At 46.5% G+C, this 20,385-nt stretch overlaps 1 protein-coding gene across 1 annotated transcript in view; it reads right to left on the bottom strand.

Annotated features, from left to right (window-relative positions):
* Positions 1-4,579: 4,579 nt before the first annotated feature.
* Positions 4,580-20,385, bottom strand: part of Dtd1 (D-aminoacyl-tRNA deacylase 1) — a 35,192-nt gene continuing 19,386 nt past the window's right edge. The window contains exon 4 of the mRNA XM_032904337.1: positions 4,580-4,920. Coding sequence (XP_032760228.1) covers positions 4,595-4,920 — 326 coding nt within the window. The 3' untranslated portion in view covers positions 4,580-4,594. The remainder of the gene's footprint in view (positions 4,921-20,385) is intronic.

Genomic DNA, 20,385 nt, shown 5'->3' with positions numbered 1-20,385 from the left:
ACGAATGGACGCATGCTCTTCTTCCAGCTTCTTCTCACATCAGTCTATCATCAGCCCAACTGCAGCCTGCAAAATAGTCAGGCGAGCTGCCGGTGTGACTGTAGGAAAGATCCAGATGCTGCAGTGCCCAGGCCCAGCAGTAAGCAGCGTTCTGACTAAGGCAAGCCAACCACTTTACCAGCTCAGTCTCTGTCCATTCAGTGGCTGGGAATGAAGCATTAGAACCTCTGAAGACAAGGATGTGCCTGCACTTGGACTGCAAGTTTAAAACAATGGACGATCCCTTCTCTTTCCATCAGGGAGGTCAGCTGAGCCCTCCGGTCCCCTGAGAGATTAGCCCAGCTCAGCAACAGTGGTGACAGTAGCTTTTGGGAACCAGGACAATCAGTGAGGGAGGGGCTCATGAGGCCCAATCCCCCACTGAGGGAAAATGGGCAGGTGACGATTGCTGATAAAGGAGTGTGTCATTTCTGGTCAGAATAAGTTGTCCATGCTCCAGTAAATAATGCCCCACTCATGCCTATGCAAGCAGCCGTAAGGAAATTCAGTGCATCACACATACAAATAATAATAAACTAGGCAAGAAGCTTGTTGGAAAAAGGAATGGTTTCATTGGGGGAAGAAAAGAGATAAGAGAAGATAATAGGATTTAAAAAATAACCAAAATGAATTATATAAGCATATGAAATTGTCAGATAATTTTTAAAGAAACCTTTATATGTGAGCTATGTATTCAATGAAATAAATATTTCTATTAATTTAATAAATAAATAAATAACCAACCTCAGGATGCTCACAGACAGCACAGCCCCCAGTCTACAAGGCGCTGTTCCTACTCAAATAACACATCTCTGGGCGCACTTCCTGCAGCGCAGCAGCAAACAAGACACAGGGTGCACATCCCAAGAGTGGTGAAGAAGGGGCCAAGCAGAGAAGCAAGCAGACAGCGACAGATAGCACGGTATGACAGTGCCTGGGGCACCACTGCCCTGAAGGGTAGCGAGAAGCCCCTCCTCTGAGATGTTGCCACCAGAACCAGGAAGGTCTGGATGGCTTCTTCTTGAGCTGGAGAGAGAACACACTGAGGGCTTCACCGAGAAAGCTCGCAAGAGCGTGCAGAATGGACGGGATGGCCATAGAGGTACACCCCTCCATCCTTGGTGACAGAAAACACTAGGATTGTCTGCCACAGGCTTTGGGAAGGCCCTAAAGGTCTGAGCCATGTGGCTGTCACACTCCCTGTGTCCTGTGCTGACTGGACCTCTTTCATGGTCTCTGACCTTCCTTGTGTCTATTGCTCTAGATCCATGTCTGAGAGCAAGGATTGGGTGGCAGCGGCACATCTGTCCGTTCCTCACACTCTCATAAATACGTAGGCACTCACGGGCTTGCATACAAACACACCTTGTTCATCTGCACAGACGGCTTACAGAGTTGATATTTCTAAAAAACTGGGCAAGAGAACCATTTTTCTCTAACACGAAAACTTGCCAAATAAATGTTTTTTCCATAATGCAACTGTAGAATTTGGAATATGGTAAGGAAATAAAACACTTAGAATTAAAAGCTTACTTGACAGAAACACATGTTTTTCTATCAGTAAAACAAATTTGGCTGCGCTCTTCCTATCCACACAAAAGCAAGCCAAGACACTGTCTGCTGCAAGACAAGTCCCTCTAGCTGAAAGGGAAAGGCAGAGAAAGGCCACAAGCACAGGAAAGCACCATGGTCACCTTGGCCCTTCTGTGCCCACTGGCTGCCACCTGCTGGAGAGCCAGGGAACGGAAACCTGAATGAATGCCTAGGGTCAGGAAGAGCTGCAGATGTGAAATTGGACAACACACGAATTTAAACAGCAAGGACCTTTAGGACTCCATAAAGTCTTCTCTAACCTAATAAATTAACATAATTTCCTCCGATGTTTAAAGAACACCATTTGAGGCTCACCAGGGTTCTTTGATTTTATGGGATATGTTACAGGTGTACAACATGCCATTTTAAAACAGTTTTAGGCTGAATGAAAAAGCCAATCTAAAATTTTCCCAAAATACAGTTAAAGCAGAATAATTCCTCAAAACTATGGGACAGCAATCACATAAAATCAAAGGGAACAACAGGAGCAGAAAGAAAAGCCAGAGAGACTGCCACCCTGCAAGCTATGGCTGCAGTGGCTTCCAGGACCAAGCAGACCACCGGGGCAGCAATGGCTGGGAGGACAAGGGAAGGGGTCATGAAAGCTGTCATACAACAGGACAACCAAGAGGTCAGTGGGGTCCCTGAGCCACCAAGAGCAGAGCAGAAGGCAGATGCCGAGATGGAAGCACAGATGGAAGCCCATGGAGAACCAACAATGGCTGGGTGTACAACACTTGCCTAGCTGCATCAGACAATGGAGTCAATTCCCAGCACAGAGGAGGGGAGGCCTGGAAGAATAAGATGGTGAGTAATCGTAGCTGGGAGAGCTATGCAAGGCTGCTAAGAGCCAGGAAAGGGAGGAGTCAAAGCCGGGCCAGACCGGCTGGACAGGATGTGACCCCTACCACCATGAAGGGCCTGTATTCAAGGAGCCTCTGCTCTGTCACCACCTTGAAACTGTTTTCATTTTCAAATAGATTGTCTTCTTTCTCAGAGACATCAGAAAGTTCGCAATCCCTAACTAAGGAATCCCTGAGCTCCAAGGGAAAGAACTACACAAGAAGAAGGAGCCGCTGCTGCTCCAGGATCCGCGTGGTGCAAAGGAAACCTCCGAGGATGTCTGAACAGGGTCCTTACTTTCATTTCACTTTGGCTCTGGCCCAAAAGGAGAGGCTGGCATCAGCCCAGAAAGGGAAGCTTTGCTGCTACACTGGAAGGGGGAGGGGGATGCCATCTGCTGACCTCTTTCTCTGCAGAGAAGAGAGAACTGTCTGCTATGACCAGAAGAAAGACAGGTGGGGGGAGAGGGGAGAGGAGCTTGCAAAAGATGAAGAAATCTGGTAGACTCCACCTTAACCAGGCGGCAAGGTGAGCATCACGGGGTGAGACAAATCAGCGTCTCATACGCCTGATGATGCACTAAGGAGAGGACGAGACTGCTTTAGAACAAGCGGCTGTTGCTCCCACACCACAGTGCCTTCTCTAACCACAAAAGTGAAACTGAAAAAAGGTCCACTAAACAGCACTGCAGAACACGGGGAAGTGTCAAGGCCGTGAACACAGGAAAGAATGAGAAACCGGCTCAGGCCGGACAAAATGAAGGAGGAAGGACAACTGTAATTAAATGGAATTTGGAATACTGCACAGCTAAAACAAAAACTAGTGACACTACACGCTGTGGCGCTTTCCTATAAGATCTAAACAAGCAGCAGAGGCAGCAGCCACAGAAACTGGGCATTGGCGGCTCATACCTGTAATCCTGGCATTTAGAAGCCTGGGGAAAGAGACCGACAGAGTTCAAGACCAGCCTGGACTACAGAGATACCTTGTGTCAGAAAAAGGAAGGAAAGGAAAATGGGAGGGAGGGAAGGGGAGAGAGGTAAGAGTGAGGGAGGGAGGAGGGAAAGGAAGGGAAGAGAGAGGGAAGAGGGAGGAAAGAAGGATGGAGGGAGGACCAGTGAGTTCAGAAAAGGCTTGTAATAAAGCTAAAGTATTGTATCAGGGTTAACTTCAGTACGTGATCACTCTAAGTAAGACGTCAAACTAGACAAACCAGGGAAAGACTAAGAGGGTCCGTTGAGCTCTCCTGTAAGGCTCAAATTATCTCAAGGCTTGCATTTTCCTGTAGATTTTTTGTCTGTGAGTTTTAAAATGTTATTAGTAGGGGCTGGAGAGGAGGCTCAGGCGGTTGGAGCACTGCCTGATCTTCCAAAAGTCCTGAGTTCAATTCCCAGCAACCACATATGGCCATCTATAGTAGGATCTGAAGCCCTCTTCTGGTGTACAGATGTACATACATGTACTCATAAGATGGATGGATAGATGGATGGATGGATAGATGGATGGGTGCATGGATGCATGGATGGAATGTGTCAGTAATAGCAACACCCTCAGTTCCACTTTGGAAGCTTAATGCCATGGCACCATGGTCCTACTTCTCAGTCAATGCAAAGTGTCAATGACAGAAGAAAACCACTGTTTCACACCACTCACTCAGCCTCGTTTCTATGCTGCATCCCCACGTGAGATCACCATTCCCCTTTGCAGCATCTAGGAAGGGAAAGATGCTAGGAAGGAGAAGCAGGAATAAACCTAGTTCCACAGCCTGCCATGCCTCTGTCTCTATCCAATGGATTAATTAAAGCTTTTATAAATGCTAAACACAATGGGACAGCATACGTTTGCAAGACTATTACACATCTCCTTTCTCTATTTTAATTACTTTCTTCCTGAGCACTTATAGAGTTGGCAGTAAAACCAGGTCAGATGTTGCTTTAGAAAAATGAAGACTTATAAAGAATCTTGAGCTGCGCATCCACCACCCACACCTTGGATAAAACCCAATCCAGGTAACCACTTTCACTGGGTACACTGGCCAGGGCCGCTGCTCTGCTGCCATCCAGTGGCAATTGTGGGCCATGACAGTCCCAGAACAGCCCATAGGAAGAACTGGACCCTTCTAACAACACTGTCTCAGCCTGGTCAAACTTGAGACAAGCTCCGGAGTGACAGTGTAAACATGTATACTTGAGAAGAGAGAAAGTAAAATAAACGTGAGGCTGTAGCCATGAAGGGTTTCCTCCACCTCAAGATGACGACTACTCCAGAGACTAGGATTAGGCCAAGGCACATTACTTACACCCTCGAGACTGATGCAGGCTCCAGGCTCCAGGCTTACCTGCTTTGGATCAGAGCTAGCAGCTCCAGGAGCAGGGGACTCCAGTTCTATAGTCACAGGCCCATCGTTCTGAATGTGCACCTGCATGTAGGCACCAAACTTGCCATCTGAAAGAACAATTCAAACAAATTCAAGAGTTGGAGACCCTGAGTTTACCTGTCCAAAGACTACATGGATGGCAATGTAGCAAAAGTAGTAGTAACGACAATAACACAGGACAGCCAACACAGGACAGCCAACACAGGACAGCCAACACAGGACAGCCAACACAGGACAGCCAACACAGGACAGCCAACACGGGACAGCCAACACGGGACAGCCAACACGGGACAGCCAACACAGGACAAATGGGTGAAGGATTGAGGAGGGGGACAGACGTTACAGGCTGAACAAGAGAACTGGCCAGAAAGCCCTGGTAACACCCAGCATGAATAGAATGCTGTGTGAGTGGCAGAAAGGCGCACTAGCACAGCCCCTGAGGGATGCCACTTTGGCCCCGTGTCCAGTAAAGGCTCTTCTAATCAATCCCCATCTGTTGGCCTGCTGGACTTAAGGCAGACTTACGACTCCAGTCAGAATCTTTCTCCAGGAGCTATGGCTTCCACCACATCCGTTTCCCCCTCTGATTCTTCCCACTCAGTTTACTTCCTCCTTAATTTCATGAGGATTTAAAAAGACAGACAGACAGACAGACATGCACCAGCACTGGTTTTCTTCAATGACCAGACAGTAACACCAGACATGGTGTTAAAAGCACCCAAGCTGTCCGCCATCTTTATAGGCAAGTTAGTCTGGTTCCCGCGGGGACCCGAGTGTGCCCAGATAATGGAGGCTCTCTGTGATCTCCGTGACTAAAGTGGCCGTTCAAATCAGCAGAGCCTTTGCTTTACCTGTGTCATACTCGCTAAAAAGACATCAGCTGGGAAGGAAATCATGTGTTTAATTGCACGCTAAAATTATGGCTACAATTAGTAGCAAATTTCACCATCTACGCTCCTCAGGGAAGCTGCAGGCAGACTCAGGAGGAAGAAAATTATTTTCGACCTTGAATTTCTGTTGGCAGGATATATGGCACATGCTTCGCCGTGGTTCTCATTCCAAGTAGTGAGAAATTATTTTTCTTTTCCTGTTTTTCTTCAGTTGGGAACAGAACTATTATCTGAATTTCCATTTGTACACACAATAAATCCAAAGACAGGTTTTAAGAGGTCTTAAAATGGTAACATTTTTTTTCCAGTCCAGATCAAAGGGTGAAGTCCCCAAGAAAAATTATACTGGCCATGGAAAATAAATACACTTTTAAAAATAAAAGACAAGAACATATCTACAAAATTACATCTGGTTTCATGTGGTGATATAATCAAGTTGTTCTTAAATGTAAGTCTCAGGGTTCCACCCAGGGCTGCAAGACAAGCACGTGTCCAACATGTTTGTGCCACATGTTTCAGACACGAAAACGCCAGCGGGGGCCCAGCATCTACACACTGGCCTCTGTCAGCAGCTGTTCATGGTCCCCTCCTAACCATGCTGGAGGGTGAACCACACATCAGGACTCACTACTGATCTGTGAGGCTGGTGTCCATGCCTCTCCAATGCTCAGCTGACTCTTTATCACACACCAAGAAGGCCCTCACCGCCGATAGGGCCAGTTACCACTTAATGCAATGAAAGTGTAAAAAGCCTTGGTCCCTGCTATTAACATGCCTATCACTGGCCATCATAGTATATGGTCAATCTGAGGGACAGCCCAGACAATTGACCAGGAAACACAACAACAACAACAACAATTACTGAAGGAAAAATAGAGTAACCAAGAGACAAGTGCTGTTGTTTCTTGGCCTGGTTAAATGAAAGCTCTACTGTGCAAAGCACAGCCTTGATCCACTGGGATGTGGCCTACTCTGAAAACTGTTAGGGGACATGGCACTAGACAAGAGCCTTGGGCTGGCTTGAACCAAGCCCATCTCCTACAGGCAGTTCCCTTCCACCCAGGCAGTGTTCTCGCTGTGACCAAGACTCCTTTGTGCTGAACTGTTGACCTGTTCAGAGCCTGGGCAGGGAGGGGGAGTGGCTACTAGAGACTCCACCCCTGGTGCACAGGCTCCAGGCCTTAGAAAGCTATGGCCATGTCCAAGCGGCAGGGCTTTGATCTGAATCTTGACTGTTTAGGCCATGCTCGTGGGTGGCACTGGCAGCTGCTGGCATCTGCAGCAGCTCTAGCCTCATGTGCAGAGCCTGCTTCCATGGAGACAGCAGTGTTTCTCGGCATCCCCACCTCCTCCAAGGACATGGCCTACCAATGCACCACACTGGGTCAATGACTGCAACACAGCAGTGGGTGCCTGGCTCCAGGCAAATTGCCTGCCAGTGGCAAGGGAGACTCTAGGAGGCTTTAGCAGAAACCAGAATCTCCAGGACAGATACTTCCTCAGATTTTCCTGGGAAGACAGCTGCTTGTCAGCACATGGGGATAGTATGGGTAACTGAGCTTTTCAGAGTATAAACAGTCAGGCCTGAGTATAGAACTCTTCTATACTGGAAGCCAGGAAGGGATCAAGACAGGCAAACCCTATCCATGGAGATTCTCCCAGACCCAGTTCCCCTTCTGAAAGTGTTCTGCTTGGCTGCGCTACTTCTGTACCCTGAGGTAACCCAGGCCCAGGTCTTCATAGCAAGGTTTACTAGAGAATGGGATATACCTGTGGCCCAAGATCAAAACTGTCTACTTATAGGAAGGGGCCACCATCAAACACAAACCATACAGCCAAAAACATGGCTCTACAGAAAACAACCGTTTGGCTGGTAAATATGTAGGACCAAAATTCACCACAGCAGGCAGATATTCTAACTGAGCTTAGGTGCTAGGATTATGGATTCATAGCAAGTAAGGAAGTTCATCTCATCTAACATGGAGATTCTAGCCAATGTCTCTGATGATGGGGCTTTGCTCAGACATCTTTGTGTTCTGCAGTACCTAACAACAGTCTGCCTAGATAACCTTCTGGAAAGTAAAAGTCCACCTCATCTCCAGAAGGAGGTACACAAGAGCCTATGTGAGAAGCCTGCAATGTTTGAGGCCCTGACGGACCTACAAGGACAACTTGTAACACAGGTATGCAAGTATGTTGGACATGGCTGCTAAGTGAACCCATATCAGACTGGCCAAGGACACCCCTGTGCTGAGAGCAACTGGCTAGGAAACCAGCCAGAGTCTTCTGAGCTTAGACTTCTATTTCTTTAAACCTGAATATGATGTATTTTTAATCTTTGTCCCTTCTGGGTCTTTGAGAAAGGTAGAGAGTTACATGCAGATTCTGTGCGTGTCAATATTGCTGACAGTACAGTTGATCTCCTCTTGTATCTTGAATACATAATAGATGTGACTCTAGTCGGACAGTCCTTTAACCTCATAGCAGAACTCCTGCTGGACTGGTAAGGACGGTTGGCTGCAATATAGGAAACAGAGATACCTTTCCCCCTGAGAACACGTCGGCCTCAGAGGGGCTTCACAGCAAGGTTCTCATCCAGGTCAGAACTTTAGGGTACAAAGGATGCTCCACAGGAAGAACCTCAGAGGCTCAGAGGTGAATCAAAAGGACTTGAGCTGGGGTTGGGGATTTAGCTCAGTGGTAGAGCGCTTGCCTAGCACGTGCAAGGCCCTGGGTTCGGTCCCCAGCTCCGAAAAAAAAAAAAGAGAGAGAAAAGGACTTGAGCTATGACCAGTTCCCAAACAGGGAGCCCCATGGGCAGAGAGCATCTCTGCTCAGAACATCAGTTCCTGCCCCTCCAGAAGAGAACAATAGTCCTCAGGAAGGGATAATGCTTTCTCCTCCCCTAACCTGTGCATATGAACACAGGCACACAGACACACACACACACACACAGACACACACACACACACACAGACACACACACACAGACACACACACACACCATACACACACACACACCACACACACATACATACACAGACACTCACACAAACACACACCACACACACACACACACACACCCCCACACACACACACGCACACACACACACACACACACACACACACACACACACACCCACACACACACACACACACACACACACACACACACACACACACACACACACACACACACACACACACACACACACACACACACACACACACACACACACACACACACACACAGACACACACACACACACACACACACACACACACACACAGACACACACACACACACACACACACACACACACACACACACAGACACACACACACAGACACAGACACACACACACACCATACACACACACACACCACACACACACAGACATACACACACACAGACATACAGACACACACACACACACACACACACACACACACACACACCCCACACACACACCCCACACACACACCACACACACCACACACACCATACACACCACACACCACACACACAGAGACACAGACACAGACACACACACATACACAACACATACACAACACACACATACACACACCACACACCACACACACACAGACACTCACACCACATACACCACACACACACACCACACACACACAGACACACACACACACATCACACACAGAGACACACACACACACACAGACATACACACACACACACACAGACACACAAACACACAGAGATACACACAAATGCAAACACACACACACACCCACACACACACACACACACCCAGACACACACACCCCAATATCATAGACAGACAGACAGACAGACAGACAGACAGACAGACACACACACACACACACACAAACCACGGCTGAGAAGTGCACAATCCCTACAAGTGTTCCCCGACCTAAACGTCTACAGGAAAAGGCTAAAACTGCTGTGAATACGGCCTGAAGGAGACCCAGCTGCAGGCAAGAGGGAGTGGTCACGATTACCACGTTAAGATGATAGACTCTGATGTCTGGGACACAGAGTAGCTGATACAAGAAGTGGCATTCGGTTTCATGCAAATGTCAGCACAGTGGCTAGGAAATTTTCCTAAGGGATCAGATGTGGCCAAAAAGGAGCCATGCAAAATTCTGACATTTTTAGACTATAAATTTGTTATTTAGGAAAACTAAAAAGGAAAAAAAACTAAATGAAATAAGGAAGCAAGAAAATAGACAATAGACCACACAACAAAAAGTAAAGAAGAAATGAAAAGACTGAAGATTAAAGGAAAACAATGAAATAAAGATGAACTAGGTCAACTAAGAGGTAGTTCTCTAGAAATGAAAAAAAAGAATACTAAAATTAATCTGAAAAGATGTCCAACCACACCCACATGGCAGCTCACAACCGTCTATAACTCCAGTTCCAGAGCATCCAACCCCCACACACAGACGTAAGTGCAGGCAAGCACCAATGCACATAAGACAAATGTTTATATTCTTCAAAAGAAAATGTGGTGTAGAGTGTCTTAAAGACACATCAGTGAATAAAACTGAGAGTCCAGAAATGAATGCCCAAGCCAACAACCAAGACAAAAAGCCCTATGTTAGTTTAAAGTAAAGCTGTTCTTCTTGCAGTAGATGAAGACCACTAGAGACAGCCACAGTGTGTCAACATGTAGAAAATAGTTGACTGTGGGGTGCCCACTCCCAAGTAACGTATGTATAATGCAGCCCTATACCTCAGCCTCAGGAAAATTACAGAAGAGTCTAAGAACCAGAGCACCAGGACGCCTGCTCTGAGACGGAATCTTCTAGACATGAAGTCTCAACACTGTGGCCACCTAAACAGGATGTGAGCAATGACAACACCAGTGGACATGCTGATGTGGACGGGAAAATTCCACATGGCCCCACTCCTAGACACAATCTACTGGCTACTGAGAGGACAGGAGTCTGTCTAGCTCAGAGACAGTCTCCAGCGGTCAGCCCCAGACACATGTACACACAAGCAACACTAAACGGACTCAGTAGGTTGTGTGTGTGCCTACTGAATAGAAACAATGATGTGCGGTTGAACCCAGAGGATGTGTGAAGGGACCCATAAACCAGAAGGATTCCCCGGGCACAGCAAAGGGAAGAACGATAAAAAGACATGTGCACTATTCATGTCCTCAGTAAAGCACAGGTGTGAAGCATCAATGTGTCTGTATTCCCAGGCCCTGGGTCGCTGGTTTGAATGCTTCTAATGACTCCTGCTGAGCAAGCAGGACTTCTTTCTCAGCCCAAGTGCATGTATGACTTGGCCAGTGAGTGCAATGATAACAAGATTTCTTCCCATCTATGTCTGCTTTGTCATTTAAACTTCTGTCCTTATTTCAAACTGAACTGCCATCATAAACTGTTGAGACAGAAGAAAGAGCTGGGCCATCAATTCATGATCGGAAGTGTGGAGGGAGCTCAGGATATGAGACTTTACAAAAAAGAAAGGGTGAAGGAAAATAAGGGCAGGTAGGGAAGCCAAGGGAGACGATGTGTTCATCAGGCATCTGTTACTCTAATAAAACACCTGAGATATTCACCTTATAGGAACATGGTTTGTCTTGCGCCATGGGTTCAGGTTTCCCTGTCCATGGTCTCTAATTCCTATCACTTTGAGCCCATGGCAAGACAAAGCATCATGATAGGAAGCATATTCAAGAATAAAGCTGTTTATCCCCATGGGAAATAGGAAGCAATGGGAAGGGGCAGGGAGAGATGGTAGCACTTCCTGTTTTGTTTTTTTTTCCAGAGGACCTAAGTTTGGTTTCCAATACCAAATCACCTGTAACCCCAGTTCCAGGGGCTCCAACACCTCTCTTGGCTTCCAAAGGAAGTCATACATAAAAATCATGAATACACACACACACACACACACACACACACACACACGCTCACACACACACATAAATAAAACTAAAATATTCTTTAAGACAGACAGGCAGGCGGGCAGGCAGGCAGGCAGGCAGGCAGACAGACAGACAGAGTGGTGGGGTTTAAGTTCCAGAATTCTCTTCGAAGGCATTGAAGGGTTCTAGCAGGCCCATGCAGGGCAAACATGACGCTGACAAGTTTGTCTTTAGCCTTCTCCCCCATTCCTTCTACCTTACTAAACCATTAGATTACATTCCTAAAGCTACTCACTAGGGTCCACTCCCTTATTTGACCACTTTCTCCTCCTGAGGCTGACTATAAAGGTCCAGCTATCAAAGTATTGAAATCCAGCAATCGAAATCCCCCTTTTGGCTCACCTAATTAACATGCCGAATTGACATTAACCAACTCATCCTAACGTGGGCTTTCCCCCTTTTTCTCTTTTGTTTTTGTGAGTTTTGTTTTGTTTTGTTGGGGTTTTTTTTGGTTGTTTGGTTGGCTGGTTGGTTAGCCACCAGCTGGCTGGTTGACTGGCTGGCTGGCTGGTTGGTTGGTTGGTTGGTTGGCTGGCTGGCTGGCTGGCTGGCTGGCTGGCTGGCTGGCTGGCTGGCTGGCTGGCTGGCTGGCTGGCTGGCTGGCTGGCTGGCTGGCTGGCTGGCTGGCTGGCTGGCTGGCTGGCTGGCTGGCTGGCTGGCTGGCTGGCTGGCTGGCTGGCTGGCTGGCTGGTTGGTTGGTTGGTTGGTTGGCTGGCTGGCTGGCTGGCTTGGTTGGCTGGTTGGTTGGTTGGTTGGCTGGCTGGTTGGCTGGTTGGTTGGTTGGTTGGCTGGCTGGTTGGCTGGTTGGTTGGTTGGTTGACTGGTTGGCTGGTTGGTTGGTTGGCTGGTTGGTTGGTTAGCCGGCCAGCTATCTGGCAGGCTGGCTAACTAGGTGGCTGATTGGTTTTGGAACTAGCTCTGCAGAGCAGGCTGGCCTTGAACTCAAAGAATGACTACTAGGATTAAAGTTGTCTCACCACTGCTTGGCTCCCCCTTTTCCTTTAAAACCATCATTTGCTATGAACCACATCTATCTCCTTCCTATCCAGAGGCAGCCATTTTTCCCCCTGAGCAAATATCCCTTCTCCCTCTCCCTTGTTCCTTCTTCTCTTCTCCCTCATCCTCTATTCCCTGTCCTTTGTCCTTCTGAGGCAAATACATCTCCTTTGTGCTGAGAACTTGGTCTTGTTTTGTGCAGACACCTGAAGAGTAAAGGCCAGACCCACACTGTAATTTCCTAAATCTGTGTTAAGAACAATGACTTCACCTCACCGTCCTTGCCAAAGTCAGCATCTACTGAAAGTTCACTCATGCTGCTAAAATGATTTAAGTAGTAAAAAGGGTAGGAAATTAAGTGAATCCATAGGCATCAGCAATTAAACCACAAAGCAAAAGCCAGATACGGTCCTCAGCACCGTCTCCTTGTCTCATGCAGCTGCAGGAGGCCTGAACGTAACGAATGTCCCACGCCAGGCACAGAGCTGCAGCCCTAAGTTGCTGCTGCCTTGGGGCTTGCCCACATTTCTCTAGCTCTTTGCCCACGACAGATGAGACCCTACAGAGGATGCATAGGGAGTTCTTACTACGAGAGTAGTTCCTGGTTTGCCTGTGAGCCTTCTTAGGTCCTGTTATATACAACGCAGTGCTGCGACTAGAAGCTTGACAGAGTGGGTTTTTCTTTTCAACCACTTCAGGTTGGTATAACATTTATTTTTCCATGATTATAAAAGCAAAGTCTGTTTAGCACTCTCGGCTTTGCAAGTGTTTCATGCCACCTACCAAATGTGCTTTCAACACTCATCCCAAGCTAGAGGTCCCTGGCTGACGGCAGAAGCCGCCACTGTCTCTGGTTCCAAGAGCTACTCTTGTCAGTCTGGAGCAGTAGTTCTCAACCTTCCTAAGGCTTAATACAGTTCTTCATGTTGTGGTGACTCCCAACCACAAAATTATCTTTATTGCTATTTCATAACTGTAATTTTGCTACTGTTATGAATCATAATATAGAATGTATGTTTTCTGATGGTCTTCAGTGAATCCTGTGAAAGGTTCGTTCATCCCCCAAAGAAGTCACCATTGAGAACCACTGGCCTGCAGCCTCAGGAATACCATCAGTGCTAGCTCATTCTAAAAACAGAAGAAAGATCGTCAAATCTGTATAATATGATTCTCCCCTAAGCAGTCATCCAAAGAAGAGGCGAGCAGTGATAAAGCACCAGGGTCATGGGTTATGAAAGGAAAGAGGTAACCCTAAACATGTTGGCATTACTTCCTGCAGTAAGGTCTAGCTTTACCCTGGATGCCCCTCCCCAGTGGGCTGGGAGACTGCCAGGACCAACTATCCATGGCAGAAGTGAGACTGTACTGCTTTCCAGGCCTGGCATGTCTACTTCCTGCCTTAGGGCACCTGTTCACAGAATCCTTGGTCTGAAGGAAGTCTGCACACATTAGAACCCCAAGTCCACTGAGTACCTGCTTCTGAGACTTCCACTCTACAGCTGTCCCTGAACCTCTTGGACTCCTTAGGTCAGTCACACATGTGCCAGCATGACCGGCCTGTACCATTCCTAGAGACATGAACATGAGCTCTGTGGCTCCTCCAGCAGAGGTACACCACCACCCCTCCTGCTCTGATTCTCATTCCTAACCCCTACCTCAGCTCCAATGCAGAGGAGTGCATTCATACATGCTGCCCTAAGGGTATCAGGCTTGGGGTCCACCACACAGTTTCCTGCCACAGGAGTTACCAACCATCCCCCTTAGCCCAGTAAATCCAGGAATGCAGGACCTGGCAAGCCCTGGACAAACCTGAAGTCTGCTCTGAGGCTGACCTGTCCAGTGCCCTGGATCACTGCAGCTCATGAAGAGACCCACCCTGTTTTGACAAGAGACAATTTATGCACATGGTGAGCCATGAGTAGCCCAGACTGCCCATGTACAAACATGTAATGTAGCACACTGAGTCAAGAAGGTCTAACAAATGAGCTAAACACAGATGACCAAGAATCAAGCACAAGGGGCTGGAGAGATGGCTCAGCGGTTAAGAGCACCCGACTACTCTTCCAGAGGTCCGGAGTTCAATTCCCAGCAACCACATGGTGGCTCACAACCATCTGTAAAGAGATCCAATGCCCTCTTCTGGTGTGTCTGAAGACAGCTACAGTGGACTTATGTATAATAAATGAATAAATCTTTAAAAAAAAAAAAAGAATCAAGCACAAGAACATAGCCAGACCTCCTTAACACCTACGCATGTTTAAGGCATGAGCACTGGTTGTTACAGGAGGCTCTCATGACAATAGTTTCTGGAATGAGAATTTCCTCACACTTAATGATAAATAAAAGAGAGTACAGAAGCCAGATGTGGAGGCACGCACCTAAAATCCAAGAACTTGGGAAAGGGAGGCTGAGACTGTAAAATCATTAGTTCAAGGCCAGCCTAAGCTACATTGCAAAACCACATCTATAAATAAGTACAAACACAATGCACTTACACACACACACACACACACACACACACACACACGTTTACCACACCAGCTACATCAGCGCAGATGAGTTTCTTAGACAAGGAGGACAACACAGCAAGAATAAAATAGCATTTGCAACAGAAAAGAGAAAAGCCCTCAGCTCTGACAGAAGTTCCCAGAGTATTTTCTGAAAATGACAAGGAAATAATCCTGTATGCCAGAGGAGTCATGGGGTCCTCAGGGGTTTGCTTCTTATTCCACTTTCCCACAAGCTCCGCAGAACATGAGGCTTCTAGAACAGGTAGGACTAGCCCCCCTCACCCAGCGTCTCTCTTCTACACAGGCTGTAAGCTGCTTTAGACACCAGTCTCCTTCCTGCTGTGCTCTGCAGCTAGCCCAGTAGCAGGCCCACTAGACAGCACCTCACTGATAGAGAAATCACCACAGCCATCTGAGTGGAAGCAGCAGAACAACTTAAAACCCTGGGTAAACGCCACTGTCAGTTAGGACAAACCAGGCACATTGCTCTCTTACAAACCCTTCATGGGGTTCAAACCCTTCGCTGAATTCCCTGAGCACAGCACAGAGGGCAGGAAGGTCCCCATGGACCTGATGAAGGCAGAAGGATAGGAGAGGGGGCCAGAGAGGCCAGGTGTGCACTTCACAGTGAACTGACCACATCGGTGACATCAGCCTCTAGGGATGGAGGCTCACTTGATCCCAGGCTACCCTGGGTCACCCTGCTATACCTCTGCTTCCTCATCTGTAAAGTGAAGGTAATGTCTTGCCTATCTGATACAGTCATTGAGGAAATACAAGCAGATAATCAATGGGAAGTGCTTATTCCGCACAGGGCCCTAGAAGATCCGAAGCCCCTAATAAGAGATGTGTTTTGCCATGCTATGTACTGACAATAGTAAAGTAGTAATGTAACTAGCTTGCCAGCATGGGGGTGGGGGGTCCTGTTCTATTTAGATCTAGGAAAAGAGCTTGAGGTCACGTGACCAAAAGGTCACAAACAATGGGAAGTAAGACAACAGACTGAATCTGGTCTGAGTGGGAAGGGCTACCAACTGTCAAGAAAATGTATGGGATTCAATGGACACTGGTTGGGAATAAATAATATTCAACCATAAAAGGAGAAGCTAAAGAAATGTTGAAGCTAGATGAACTACTTTCCTGTTGTGGTGTGCCAAAAGCGATCTACAGATTCAATGCAATCCCCATCAAAATACCAATCCAATTCCTCATAGAGTTAGACAAAACAATTTGCAAATTCATCTGGAATAACAAAAAACTCAGGATAGCTAAAACTATCCTCAACAATAAAAGGACTTCAGAGGGAATCACTATCCCTGAACTCAAGCAGTATTACAGAGCAATAGTGATAAAAACTGAATGGTACTGGTACAAAGACAGACAGATAGACCAGCGGAATAGAATTGAAGACCCAGAAATGAACCCACACACCTACGGTCACTTGATTTTTGACAAAGGAGCCAAAACCATTCAATGGAAAAAAATAGCATTTTCAGCAAATGGTGCTAGTTTAACTGGAGGTCAGCATGTAGAAGAATGCAGATCGATCCATGCTTATCACCTTGTACAAAGCTTAAGTCTAAGTGGATCAAGGACCTCCACATCAAACCAGATACGCTCAAACTGATAGAAGAAAAAGTGGGGAAGCATCTCGAACACATGGGCACTGCAGAAAATTTCCTGAACAAAACACCAATGGCGGGGTTGGGGATTTGGCTCAGTGGTAGAGCACTTGCCTAGCAAGCGCAAGGCCCTGGGTTCGGTCCCCAGCTCCGAAAAAAAAAGAATAGAAAAGAAAAAAAAAAAAACACCAATGGCTTATGCTCTAAGATCAAGAATCGACAAATGGGATCTCATAAAACTGCAAAGCTTCTGTAAGGCAAAGGACACTGTGGTTAGGACAAAATGGCAACCAACAGATTGGGAAAAGATCTTTACCAATCCTACAACAGATAGAGGGCTTATATCCAAAATATACAAAGAACTCAAGAAGTTAGAACACGGGGAGTCAAATAACCCTATTAAAAAATGGAGTTCAGAGCTAAACAAAGAATTCACAGCTGAGGAATGCCATATGGCTGAGAGACACCTAAAGAAATGTTCAACATCTTTAGTCATAAGGAAAATGCAAGTCAAAACAACCCTGAGATTTCACCTCACACCAGTGAGAATGGCTAAGATCAAAAACTCAGGTGACAACAAATGCTGGCGAGGATGTGGAGAAAGAGGAACACTCCTCCATTGTTGGTGGGATTGCAGACTGGTAAAACCATTCTGGAAATCAGTCTGGAGGTTCCTCAGAAAATTGGACATTGAACTACCTGAGGACCCAGCTATACCTCTCTTGGGCATATACCCAAAAGATGCCCCAACATATAACAAAGACACATGCTCCACTATGTTCATAGCAGCCTTATTTATAATAGCCAGAAGCTGGAAAGAACCCAGATGCCCTTCAACAGAGGAATGGATACAGAAAATGTGGTACATCTACACAATGGAATATTACTCAGCTATCAAAAACAATGACTTTATGAAATTCATAGGCAAATGGAGGGAACTGGAAAATATCATCCTGAGTGAGATAACCGAATCACAGAAAAATATACATGGTATGCACTCATTGATAAGTGGCTATTAGCCCAAATGTTTGAATTGCCCTAGATGCACAGAACACATGAAACTCAAGAGGGATGACCAAAATGCAAATGCTTCACCCATCTTTAAAGGGGAACAAGAATACCCTTGGCAGGGAATAGGGAGGCAAAGTTTAGAACAGAGGCAGAAGGAACACCCATTCAGAGCCTGCCCCACATGTGGCCCATACATATACACAGCCACCAAACTAGATAAGATGGATGAAGCAAAGAAGTGCAGGCTGACAGGAACCGGATGTAGATCTCCTGAGAGACACAGCCAGAATACAGCAAATACAGAGGTGAATGCCAGCAGCAAACCACTGAACTGAGAATAGGACCCCCGTTGAAGGAATCAGATTAAGAACTGGAAGAGCTTGAAGGGGCTCGAGACCCCATATGAACAACAATGCCAACCAACCAGAGCTTCCAGGGACTAAGCCACTACCTAAAGACTATACATGGACTGACCCTGGACTCCAACCTCATAGGTAGCAATGAATAGCCTAGTAAGAGGACCAGTGGAAGGGGGACGCCCTTGGTGTTGGGGGGAGGGCGGTAATGGGGGGAGGATGGGGAGGGGAACACCCATATAGAAGGGGAAGGGGGGGGTTAGGGGGATGTTGGCCTGGAAACTGGGAAAGGGAATAACATTAGAAATGTAAAAGAAATACTCAAGTTAATAAAGATTAAAAAAAAAAAGATATCCAGCAGATAACATGGGGCACTGAGGTGCTGGACCTAGTGGGGGATAAAAGACTTCCTTACTTTTTTTATTTTTTATATTTTTACAATACTTTCCACTCTAAAGTTTCTAAAGTGGCCCTGAGAAGCGCTAACACAGAGTGTTTATTCAGTAGTTCCTCTGCATCCCCACATCTCTTCAGCTCAAAGGCTTCCCATGAGCTGGAAGCCAAATTCTCAAAAAGTAATCAGAGGTAATAAGCACGGAAAACACGGTGCATGTGCTCTGCTCCCCGAACGCCGGAGAAGGGCTGAGGCCGGAAGAGAGTGCAGCTCTGTCACAAAACCATCGCCCTTCCAAAAGTCCAAAAGTTGCAGAGGTAATTTTCAGTGAAAACTCTACAGTTTTTGGTTAAAAATTCACATCATGTTTCATTAAAGTAATTAAACAGATCATATCCCCTGAATTTAAATTCTGACTCATTATAGAATGATAGTGTTTACAGCACACTACTTCAGGCCCTTCATATAATGTTCTGGATAAAATACAAACCACTTCCAAACTAAAAGCATCTAATAATATGTGAAGCCCCCCTGTCTAAGGACTCGGATGAAAGCTGTGCTGCCTTCAGTCAAGCATTTCATAGGTAGAGTCTCTGCTCCCCCATTGAGTGTGTCCCCTGAAATACATCAGAGTTCTCCTGGAAATGGAATGACTGCATGAACATCTAACAACAGGGACAATGACGCTGACAGTTCTCAATCCTTGGCTCTGCAAAGAAGCAACTGCTCAGAGAACCTGACTTAACCGCTCACTCTATGAAGAAGTATGCTTACAGCAAAGCTAGGTCAGAGATCCCGAGAGATGTCTACCATGAGCCGACTCACGAACGGAGTTCTAAATGAGGCCATTTCCAGAAGATGCAGAACTATGCTCCTCTATCAAAACCCAAGCAAAGCCTAGTATTTAATTTATAGCAGAAAGATGCCACATATGTTTCTTCATGACAAACGTACACATTTATAAGGAAGAGAATTAAAAGAAGCACAGCCGGGGTTGGGGATTTAGCTCAGTGGTAGAGCGCTTGCCTAGGAAGCGCAAGGCCCTGGGTTCGGTCCCCAGCTCCGAAAAAAAGAACCAAAAAAAAAAAAAGAAGCACAGCCACAGACATGTTAATAAAGAAATAAAGGTCTAGGGCTGGAGAGAAGGCTCAGCACTCAGGAGAGACGGCCAGCTTCTTCCTCACCCTCAAATCTGAGATAAAAGCCTGGTCTACTAAAACAAAGGCTTGAAGGCTCTGACTACCAGCAGCAGCCCTCACTGATGGACTGGTGGGACAAGTTCAAGACCCACACAGGACATGACACGCAGCAGTTCTGGGCCAATCAAGTGTCCTAGCTTTCTTCAACTGACCAACCCTAAATTAGGAGAGGAAATTCCTCAGAGACTTTAATACCATCACTACCCCAGGCGTTTTGGCTTCCCGAAGCAAAGGGTCTTTTTTTTTTTTGAATGTGAGTGTTTCCTCACCCCCAATAGCTTTCTTCAAGTGCTGATTCTGTCCGTGGCGTTTAAGGTTTCTCTGCTGCTATCTGTTACTGGCAGAGAAAATGAACACACTATCAAGACCCTAAACTGACTGTACTATGACCATATTCACCTTTTCATGTGGATGCTGAGACCAAAGCTCAGATCTTCCTGCTCTCGTGTCAGGCAGGCATTCTCACCCACCTCTCTCCATCTCTCCAGCCTCTGAATCCTGACATTCTGACATTATTTAAAAAAAAAAAAAAAGGCCTTTTTACACACATGTGCATGGAGGCACACACATGTAAAATCTATATATGTTCCCTTTGAGGTCACACTGGAGG

This window comes from Rattus rattus, chromosome 5, assembly GCF_011064425.1.
Source record: "Rattus rattus isolate New Zealand chromosome 5, Rrattus_CSIRO_v1, whole genome shotgun sequence".
Classification (NCBI taxonomy): Eukaryota; Metazoa; Chordata; class Mammalia; order Rodentia; family Muridae; genus Rattus; species Rattus rattus.
The sequence above is the reverse complement of the archived record's forward strand: the minus strand, read 5'-3'. Positions and strand labels throughout refer to the sequence as shown.